General features: G+C 42.7%; 1 protein-coding gene across 1 annotated transcript in view; it reads right to left on the bottom strand.

Annotated features, from left to right (window-relative positions):
* LOC101862447 overlaps positions 1–5,830 on the bottom strand; it is a gene marked incomplete in the record, with an annotated part of 59,817 nt that extends 53,987 nt beyond the window's left edge. The window contains 2 exon segments of the mRNA XM_035972179.1: positions 2,817–2,879; positions 3,620–5,830. Of these exon segments, the coding sequence (XP_035828072.1) occupies positions 2,817–2,879; positions 3,620–3,829 (273 nt within the window).
* Positions 5,831–11,430: the final 5,600 nt, after the last annotated feature.

Here is an 11,430-nt window from a genome sequence, read left to right on the forward strand (position 1 = left end):
ACACACACACACACACACACGCACCGGCAAAGTGTACAACTAATCCGCGACCAAATAACAAAGAACAGCAAACAAACCGACCAAGCCCGATTGAACAAAGACATGCCGAGACCCGCAAAAGAGACACACAGCTGTGTCAAGGACACACTTCCTGTCTGACACTCTCACGCATTGTACTACAGGCCCACGAACGGGTCCGGGAAACTTTACTTCGTAGCCGTTTTGCCGTACCCAGACCTCCAACTCTCCCTTCAGTATCAGAAGAGCAGACCCCCCCCGAGTATATCTGGGTAGAACAAACCAACACGTTGTTTCCTGCTGGGTGCAAGAACGCATGTCTCGGATCGATAGATCAATGAATGACAAATCGCACGCTGCAGGTCTATACGTGTAAAACACACTATCAGTCAAAAAGAAGCTAGGATTAGGGTGGTGGCCCAACAGCTCTAAGCTTTGTATTTACATAATAAAGAGTTCTTGAGAACAAGGAAGCGCAGCAAGTTAAAAGGGAGATTCCAACAAATAGGCCTACTTGCCACTATTTCTTCAAGTATATATGTACACATAGAAATACTCTCTTGGGATTACGTACTCAAATTAACAAAATACCGGGAGTGGGGAGCAAAGCCATGTATTTTTAATACACGATAGTTGTCTCTCCTAATCATTCTTGAATGAACGTTTAAAAAAAAGTTTTAGTGAGTGTCTTACGGCACTTGCAACACAATAAGGTCATGTAAGCGTCGAAGATTAGTGAACACTTTTTCAACTCAAGTTGTATGTTGTTGTTTTCCGCGCTACAATCACCAACACCAGATTCACAAGTCCTATTTCCCCCGATTCCTGCACGATTTTAGCAACATTTACACGAGACAAAGCAGACGATCCTGATTTACGACCTCAGCTGTAGACGAGTTCTTAGGAATCAAACAAAATACTAACCCCCATCACATTCAACAACAAAAAAGGGGTGTTGTCTGTTCCAAGAGAGCTATATCTGGTCCAAATCGATAAACCAGAGGAAGGGCATTTGACCAATGTGCAGGAACCGCAGTTTCAGATCCGGCTGAAGCTTCAGTGACGTAGGTTGTGTGAAAGTTTTCGAATTTGCTCTGAGGGCCACCTGTCCAAAACAATCACTTGTACAAAAGACCATTACGTGGGTGGTTGGCGGGTGCTCTGGTGTGGTTTGCTTCTTCTTTCCTGTCAAACATCTATCGTCCTTATCTCCCCTTCTTCTTTTTTATGTTTGTTACTCTCTTGTAACACCTCTAATCTTCTGGCGCTCATATGACCTTATGCAGTTGCGAGCGCCGTAAAACCTCTACTAATACTAAACTAAAGACCAATTCCCACTTCCCCGCCTTTCTCCTCGACACCGGCTGGACCGACTTGGCCAATTTCGACAGTCTCTTTTAGAATCTCCCCAAAGACGGCAGATTTAGTTTCACGTAAGCTGCGTAAATAGTATATAAAGTACGTAATACTCAACTTTAGACAAAGAAGTTTAGGAATGGAAAAGAAACGATCCAGACAGCAACTACCTATTACTTTCGAAGTTCGAGGACCCCCCCCCCCCCCCCCCCAACCTAACCCGCTTACGACATGCCAGAATGATGTTACTTAACGTAACAGTGAACCAACATTTACTCATAATAGATAAATGTGTCCCCTCGAACTCGATAAACTGCATGTTCGGAGACTAAATGGAAACGATGCAGAGGAGGATTGGGGCACCCCCTAATCACTCGCACAGACAGACAGACAGACAGACAGACAGACAGACAGACAGACAGACAGACAGACAGACAGACAGACAGACAGACAGACAGACGAACGGACGGACGGACGGACGGGCGGACGTACGGACAGACAGACAAGCTCGCAAGCGGACGTCAAATCAAAGTCGGGACTCGCTGGTTACCCGCCGAGGACAGTCTCTCGTGAACACGTCCGGGGGGAGGATTATGCAAAACAAGGACTCAAGGACACGCCAGACCACAGAGGGGTACGGCGAGTTGAAGCAGAGCAAAGTTCAAAAACTCACGAAAAAAGGCTCCGGTCGCCCCGTTCTTCAACAGTTTGCCAGAGTTACAAAAGTACACCCACGGCTCCACAAAGACGGTCATTGATAGCAAAGGGTTATTTGTGTGTGTGTGTGGGGGGGGGGGGGGGGGTGAAGTACGACAGGCACAAAGGGTTGGAAAGGTTGAAAGAGAAAAGAAGTAGGGCATACCAATGGCACCCTCTAACCACCCACCGTTCACAAGAGTTCCTTTATACTAGAAGGAATGTCAGGAACTTTGATCGGTAGCTATTTCGCTACCAAAAGCACTCACGGCACCGAGAAGGTGCAATGCTATACCAAGCTTTTTAGGGTGAACAAATTTTTTTAAAAATATTGTAAAAGGCTACTTGAGCCCTTCATTCGGAACTAAATTGACATACTACGCACATTCGGGGTCTCTTCTCACCGTGTGGCGACAAGCGGTTCGCTGTGACGTCATTCGGGAAAGACGCTTTTAACTTAAACTTATTCTAAGATCGGGATTAAGGGGGGTAAGGGTCAAGTAGACCTTTACTTTAATTTTTAGTTCTCTTGATTCGGTGGTGATTATCAAAGACATCAACTACTTTCACAATAAGTTGTCTTTGTTGACCACACACCACCTCAACTACGTACATGACGGAAAAGAAAGCCGATTTCTTAATCTTGGCTTTCGTCGACGGTGTATTGAGGGGACATAATAACGGGCTGGCGTTTGCTGCGATTTCCCGCATTGAGGTGTCTTGTGATGCCAGAAACCCTAACCAACCTTCTTCCGGCGGTAGTCTTTCCGCTGATCCTTGTTCAGGCCCCGCTCTCTGTCACGCTCGTACTGAAAATAGAAAAAAACAAGCAGGGTCTCTGAAACACTCTGGCACGGAGCTTACTGAATCACACAACGGCTTAAGGCACGACATTCAGATGTCAGCTAATGAATCAGTGAGTCATAAAGAGGAAGTGATTAAGTAGTGTGCCCATTTTTTCTTGTATAAAAGGGATCAGGATAAGCCTTAGATTGTTTCCATAGAAGCACAAAACGTTCCAAGTGACAAGTCTCTGACAACTATGGCACAGAAAACAACACTATTTGAATTTGAATACTTTCACGTATCAATCCCTTTGACTTCAACCAGTCAATGATAGTTATTTAATCAATATAATAAAACCTACCCACTACAAAAACTGTCTGTATCAGTCATAATTTTAAAAAAAAATAGAGACATTTGGACAATCAGTCAACATTCATATCTTGTCACACTGTACAAACAAAATATTATACAAACTTTGGATATGATCCAAGGAGCCATACGACAAACGAAGAATGAACAGGGACAAGAAAAGGAAAACGAGAAGGAAGAAGGTAGAAGGCGAGAAGGAGGAAGGTATACAAAGATAAAGGGCGGAGGGTCGGTGTGGAGTGAAGGTGGGAAGAAACAGGAGAAAACACACACATAGACAGCTGAGCACCCCCACGCACGCCTCTTCCCCCCCCCCCTTCCTCCTGTTTTACAAAAACAAACAAAAAACCGTCTACCCTCCGAGCTAAATCACCTAACTAAGATGGCGACTCACCTGGATCTGCATGCCCCGGACGTCCTTGTCCTTGCTCAGCTTGGTCCGTCTGTGCTGGTTGCCTTTGGCAGGCGACGTGCCCCGGAGCTCGCGGTCAGCGTCGTGCAGATGGTCAAGCAGCACTCGCTCCTCCAGGTCCCTCATCTCACGCTCGCGGCTGCGCTGGGCCTTGAGCCGTCGCAGGTCTTGCACCGTGTCACCGATTGGCATGTTGTGGGGGACTTCGGCGAGGTTTCCCCCCCCCTCTTCTCTGAACTGAACTTGGCGAGATCTGTCTTTTTCGCCTCTTCTCGGAGCTAAATTTGGCGCATTATTTTCTTGTCCGAATCGTTGGCCTGATTCGATCTTTCATTTTGGTTGTGTGGTAGCTATAGAAAGCCTTGGGACTTTTCTCCTTTAGATGACCGACTTTTATCAGACTTGCTTCATTGATGTTCCACTCTTGATCTTGATGTTACCAAACTGCTCCACAACTTTCTTTTCTAAAATTATCGTCGACGGTGACTGATACAGCTTTGAGCTTTCATACCTGCTTTCGTCCTCATGTAGCCTAAAGTGGGAACTTTTTACAAAAATGCTTCTACGAGAGAAGGAAAATAAGTCACCAATATTTATGTAAGATTTTCCTCTTTTCTTTTCTTGGTGACGTTGACATCTTCTGCTTCCTTAGTTACAAGATAAATAATGTGACCATTCAGTTTCCTCTCCCTCCGTTCAGAGTTGCGCTCCTTCTCAACGGCAGGATACTGGGACGTCCATCGCTGCAGGCGACATTTCTGCCATACTTGATCGTCGTGGAGAAACGACATGGAAATGACAACAACACGAATCAGACATTCAAATATCAGACCCCCGTGAGGTCACCGGGACTTGGCGCTGGACCATACGATGCACCTGTTCACCCTCAGCTTGACCTCTGTCCAGCATGACGACCTCTCGAGGATAACCCCGACCATCGATGGAATTCCGCCCCAGCGGCGGCCTAAGCCGCGCTCTCCTCATAGCAGAGAGGCGGTCGGGAGAAGCACCCCCTGCAGATAACTTATCGGATTTAATAGGACAATGTGGATCCCCTACTTCGCGGAGCAGCCCGTACACATGTATCAGTCCCAACTAATGACACGTAAGTTCGATATCACGAAAGCAAACAGGGTATATCGCGGATAGGTACTCTCGGGTGAAATGCAGAGGGTCCTCTAGTACATAACAAAGTTGATCTCACGTCACGATTCCTCAAAACGTTCAGTTGAAACCTTTCTAAGAGGAATGATCGAGCAGGTTCCCTTGAAGGCTATCAGCAATGAATATGTAAGTTCTTAATATGATCTACTTGCCTCTCTGCTGCAGGTGATAACTTTGGAACTGTAGACTCCCAGCTGAACGCACAACTGCAGGGAGAAAACTAACTGCAGTGAATGTTACACACACGTTATCTGAGAACCTCTCCAACCAAACGTGTAGAAAAACTAACCGCACTGCTTATGAGCACGAAGCAGGCACGTCCTACTGAAACGACTTGGCGAACTCAAAATGTCCGACAATAAACAACGCTCGGGGATATTGCCAATGTTGGCCGTAAAAATTCAAATGCGAAGTCGAGCTAGCTGCGTGCATAGACTGGTAGAAAGCAGCGTGAAATGGAGGGCACAGAATAAAATTTCAAAATGTCCTACCCACGTGTGTAACCATGGGCAACAGAATACACACACAGAGTATAAGACACACCTCTACACGTCTCACAGATAGGTAAAGTGCTTATCGTAAACCAAACCAATGACGCATATAAATGGGAAAAAGAAAGAAAAGCAGCGAATAACGACAGCTCGCTCTAGGCTAGACGACGGTTCCGATTTTAACTCTCCTTTGACAAGTTATCAAAAGAAGCTACTCGAGTCAACAGAAGGGATCGGGCATTTATTTGCGTTGGTCTAGAACCTGTCCCTGCCACCTATTTATGTCAACAAAGGACGCGGTGAAGAAGGCTCCGCACGCATTGAAGGGCCTTTCTATCAGCGGGGAAAGTGCCACAACAGAAATCACAATCACCAGTTCGATCGAATTTCAACAAAAGCGGAAGGCAGAAGTGTATTCACCCCGAACGATCAAGTCGCACAACGAAGACCCTAAATAATCACACACAGCCGCCATTTTGTTCTTCTCTCAATTTCGTTCTGTAGGGTGAACAATTTCACACTGTACGGTGGACTTTTCATAAAACAAAATCTAGGACAGACGACCACAAGCACGAGACAGAAGTACATGTAATGAACGTAGCATGATTTGGCGGGGGCGTTTCTTCAGTAAACAAAATATTAGGCAAGAGTAGTCGAAACGGGATACACTTACGACCACGATATTTATATATCCAAATATATTCGTTTCTTTTAAGTTGTTTGAGCAAGAGAGAAATATTTCGATGACGTAAATATCGTGTCAAAAAGTAGTATGACGGTCGAATGAGCAGACAGACAGATAGGAGAGAGACGCACACTACCACCCAACTTCAATCACCAAGCACACATGCCAAACACATTTGTGAGGCATCGTGGTGAAAACAGGCGCTCGTCAAAAAAATGAAATCGAAGAAAACGACATTTTTCTTCCTTTATGCAATTTTTGACGAATTTTTATTTTTTAGCTCAACATCTTTTACGTCCATTAAAAATACATTACTGCGTGGATTTTTACTGAAAAACGTTCAGTAAAAGCACAGAAAATGTAAATTTAGTCTCCAAGGACTCTAAAGCCCGGCCATTTTCTCACTAATTTTACCTCTGAAACAACGCAACCCAAACCTCCTTCAATTTCAAATATCTCGATTTCTGTTGAAGATAGACGGGTACTTTTTTCTCTCCATATGCCAAACATTGACGAGAGCCTGGTTCCACCGCGTCGTGACACCCTTTTTTCATTTTTCTTGAGAGTGGTAGGCGGGAGCTCTGCTGTGGTTTGTTCCTTCTTTCCAATCAAACTGTTGACCTTATCTCTCCTTAAAGTTTTGTGTGTTTGTTACTCTCTTGTAACACCTCTAATCTTCGTCATTTTTATGACTTTATTGTGTTGCGAGTGCCGTAAAACTTACTAAAACTTTAAAAAAAAAGATATTCTTGCATTTGGTTTCACACCTCTTCAAGTATTCTAAATTTTATAAAAAAATGGAAATGGCAAATGCATCAGATACCCAATCGACACAGTTTATCTAATTGAAGACGTCGAGGCCAAGCCGGTCTGAGAAAGATACAAGGTCCCAGTAAACAGATCCTCGATTAAAACAAAACAAATCCAAATAAAACTCTCCCCATAGAGAAATCGAACTCATAATATAGCCTGCTTGAGACGGCCAAACTCTTCGCCGCTATAGATCTACCACAGACGCCTGTCCTCACGCATTATTGGGTGATATTATGATCAATATCCCTGAAACCATTCAATACTGCAAGTGAGTATCTTAAATTATTATGGTAAACGGGTGGTGAACTTCAAACGCTAGGATGAGACAAATGTACAGGACAGCAGGTACAGAAAGCCAGACAAGTAAGTCAAATAACGGACAGATAAGAAAGAAGAGGGGGTCGCCAAAAACGAACAAATCTACACCCCCCCCCCCCAACCCCGTTCTCAGTTGGTAGTCTCTTACTCTGAAAAACAAATCTGTAACCATGTTGAAATGGGTCTGCAAAATCATTAAGTCAACAGTTATAAATCTCGTCTTTCAGAGCACAAATATCGATCTCGCCCTCCCCTTTAAACATACCTCTATCACGCATTAGATAGATTTCGGAGCTAAGAAATATGAAATATTCATGGGCTTGCCAGTCCACAGACACCCCTTTCATTCCTCCCTTGACGTATGCCGTCATTCCTGCAGCTATTCGATAGCGTCCGTAGCAACCACGCGGGCGAGAGCAAAGATTATCCACCAGATCCAAAATTCCCTATCGGAAAGCATATTAAAGGACTTACTTTTAACCTAGCCTAAGAAGGGGACGGATGATTTGAGCTCTTGCAGTTTATCATATTATGGACTTGTCACAACGTCGTGAACAATCTCTACCCCCCCCCCTCTCCCCCAAACCCAACACTCTGCCTGTCCGTCAAAGCCTTATGTCGTTCTTGTGCGATCCTTTTTAGCTGAAGAGAGCCGCTCTTCGGGTAGACAGCCCAATGCTTGTCTGTTTGAGTAAAACGAAACACATCGACACTATAATGGTCACTTAGTGCTGGGAAAAGGCGGACAGACAGAAACAGCAGAAGGAAAGTAAAAAAGTAGGGCCTGCCTGTGGCGCCCTCCCAACCATCCGCACGACAGCTCATAGGGTGCTTTTGTTTATTGTTTTAGAAAGGTTTTATGGCGCTCGCAACTGCATAAGGTCATATGAGCGCCAAAGGGTGGATGTCAGCGGAGAAGACCAAGCGGGGAATCAGGCTTACTTTACTCACCACTCTAGCCTCAACAGCACAAGGTCTGCTTCGAACTACCGAGGCAACCCGGACATAGCAGTTCAAAAGAGAGTGACAAACATACAAAAGAAGTAGATAAGAGGAAAAATGACGATAGCAAAGATGAGGAAAGAAAAAGCAGTAGTTCCCCCTATGTTGTTCCGGTACGGTATGAGCATGACATCGATAAACCAGCCCATTTACAAATCTACTGTGCATAAGAACATGTTAATATCCTCCCCTTTGGGAATGGCCCAAAGACAACTTCAGTCAGTAGCACTGCCCTGGTTGGGGGGGGGTCCAGAGGGTCCAAAAACTCCAATTGATTTGAAATATTTTCCGTCCTCGTCGACACAGTTTAGATAATTAGGAGGCGGGCCACCGCGACCATGTCTGTCAGGGCCAGTCCGGACCGGTAACTACATCCCAGCAGAGAGATGGATACACTCGATAAAATAAAACTTCAACACGCGGGAATCTAGCCCACGTCTCTTGTGTAAAACGGCACAGACAACATTATTACAATAGATTTCAGAACATTCATACGCCAAAGGACGGAAAGGGCAATATCTGCAATGTATTACATTTTTCTCACTGAACAAGACCATCCAAAAATACCTAACCCAGCTGATCGCCATGGTAAGACATTTAGTTTAGTTTTAGTAGAGGTTTTACGGCACTCGCAACTGCATAAGGTCATATGAGCGCCAGAAGATTAGAGGTGTTACAAGAGAGTAACGTACATAAAAAAAGAAATAGGGGAAATAAGGACGATACATTTTTCATATGAAAGAAGAAGCAAACCACACCAGAGCACCCGCCAACCACCCACATGGTAAGACATGAAGAGACCACAGATGGGCAACAGGCTGACACCCCCCCCCCCCAAACAAACAAACACTCACAAGTCCAGTAAGGAAGAGAAAATACACGTGAAATATTTGACTCATCTCGGATTCAAACATTGAACTTCATGGTATTAATCAAGTTTGAAACAGCTTCTACCACAGCTGTTGATTGGCAAAACTCCAACTTTTGCTTTAAAAAAAAGGATGGGAATGTGAAGGCCAACAGATGTGACTAAACGCCTACCAAAACCCATGTAAATGCTTGCAACACAGGAAATATTATATCAATATTATCTTAAATAATATTTGCAACACAGAAAATATTACTTCTTTACATGTTTGCGACACAAAAAATATTAAAACGTTAATTACGAAGTGTGTCTCATAATGAAGTTTCCCTTCACTTTTCCGTAACGTCATGACCATTCCAACTACAACGTTGGAAATTTACGACGTCGTAGAAGTATGTATTCGTTGTTTCTGTGCCAAAAGTTGTAGTGATAATAACATTTTGATGTCAGCTATGACGTTTCAAAAATGTGTGTATTCATATCACATATCCCAGGGTGCCTCTATAAATAAATCATTGATGGTCAGGTCCCAGGGTAAAGCTTTGACGAAGGCGCAAGAAAACCAAGAGGAATCAAATACAAGCATATTGTGTTCTTTGACAATACAAGCATATTGTGTTCTTTGACAATACAAGCATATTGTGTTCTTTGACAATACAAGCATATTGTGTTCTTTGACAATACATGCATATTGTGTTCTTTGACAATACAAGCATATTGTGTTCTTTGACAATACATGCATATTGTGTTCTTTGACAATACAAGCATATTGTGTTCTTTGACAATACAAGCATATTGTGTTCTTTGACAATACAAGCATATTTGTTCTTTGACAATACAAGCATATTGTGTTCTTTGACAATACAAGCATATTGTGTTCTTTGACAATACAAGCATATTGTGTTCTTTGACAATACATGCATATTGTGTTCTTTGACAATACACGCATATTGTGTTCTTTGACAATACACGCATATTGTGTTCTTTGACAATACACGCATATTGTGTTCTTTGACAATACATGCATATTGTGTTCTTTCACAATACATGCATATTGTGTTCTTTGACAATACATGCACATTGTGTTCTTTGACAATACATGCATATTGTGTTCTTTGACAATACATGCATATTGTGTTCTTTGACAATACATGCATATTGTGTTCTTTGACAATACATGCATATTTTGTTCTTTGACAATACAAGCATATTGTGTTCTTTGATAATACATGCATATTGTGTTCTTTGACAATACATGCATATTGTGTTCTTTGACAATACATGCATATTGTGTTCTTTGACAATACAAGCACATTGTGTTCTTTGACAATACAAGCATATTGTGTTCTTTGACAATACATGCATATTGTGTTCTTTGACAATACAAGCATATTGTGTTCTTTGACAATACAAGCATATTGTGTTCTTTGACAATACAAGCATATTGTGTTCTTTGACAATACAAGCACATTGTTTGTTGTTGTTGTTGGCCAGTTCCCGCTGGCACCACTGTCAATGGTGAACATACTACCGGCCACTAATAAAAGACAAAGTAAGTCCAGCCATTCACAGAAAGACAACCCGATATACTGACATCATATTCCACCACGACAACGCACCTCTCTACAAATTCAGAGTGGTCTCTGAACTTCTCTAGACCTTTGTGTGAGATTTGCAACGGCATGCACCTTATAAGCCAGATTTAGCCCCTTGTGGCTTTTTTCAGTTTTTATTTTTACTGAAAGAAATACTTTGAGGTCAGAAGTTTGAGGACGCAGATGAGATTGAAGAGGAGACCAGAAAAGAAATAAGTGCCTTGGAAAATGGAACACTGGTTCATGTTTTCCAACACTGGGTGTGTGGCATGGAACACTGGTTCATGTTCTTCAACACTGGGTGTGTGGCATGGAACATTTGTTCATGTTTTCCAACACTGGGTGTGTGGCATGGAACATTTGTTCATGTTCTCCAACACTGGGTGTGTGGCATGGAAAATGTGAAAACCTTCGTAGAGGAGACGCTGAATAATTAAATACAATATAACGTTTATTTTGGAATACTAAAACAATTTCGAATATGATTTTGAGCGGTATAACGCAGGGAAGCTTATTTCTTTATGAGACGCATCTTGCAATTTGACACCCCCCCTATCCTTAAAAAACCCGAAATAAAACAAAACAAAAACCTAACAAAAACAAAAGAAATAAAATTAATAATTCCTTGATATCACTATTGACTGAACCATTTTCTACATCATGAATTTATCAAACAACGGCAAAGTATATGCGGATGGCATTTACAAATTAGAATTTTATTTTAGGGTGAGAGATTTCTTCAAAGATTTCTGTAATCATGTATTGCACGAAGGAAATATTAAGGAAACAAAAGTGCAAAACTTATTATTGTCTTTTCTTTTCCCTTTTTCGTTGATGAAGGAGGTGAGAGGCGGGCT

The sequence above is a fragment of the Aplysia californica genome, unplaced genomic scaffold (genome assembly GCF_000002075.1).
Source record: "Aplysia californica isolate F4 #8 unplaced genomic scaffold, AplCal3.0 scaffold00602, whole genome shotgun sequence".
Classification (NCBI taxonomy): Eukaryota; Metazoa; Mollusca; class Gastropoda; order Aplysiida; family Aplysiidae; genus Aplysia; species Aplysia californica.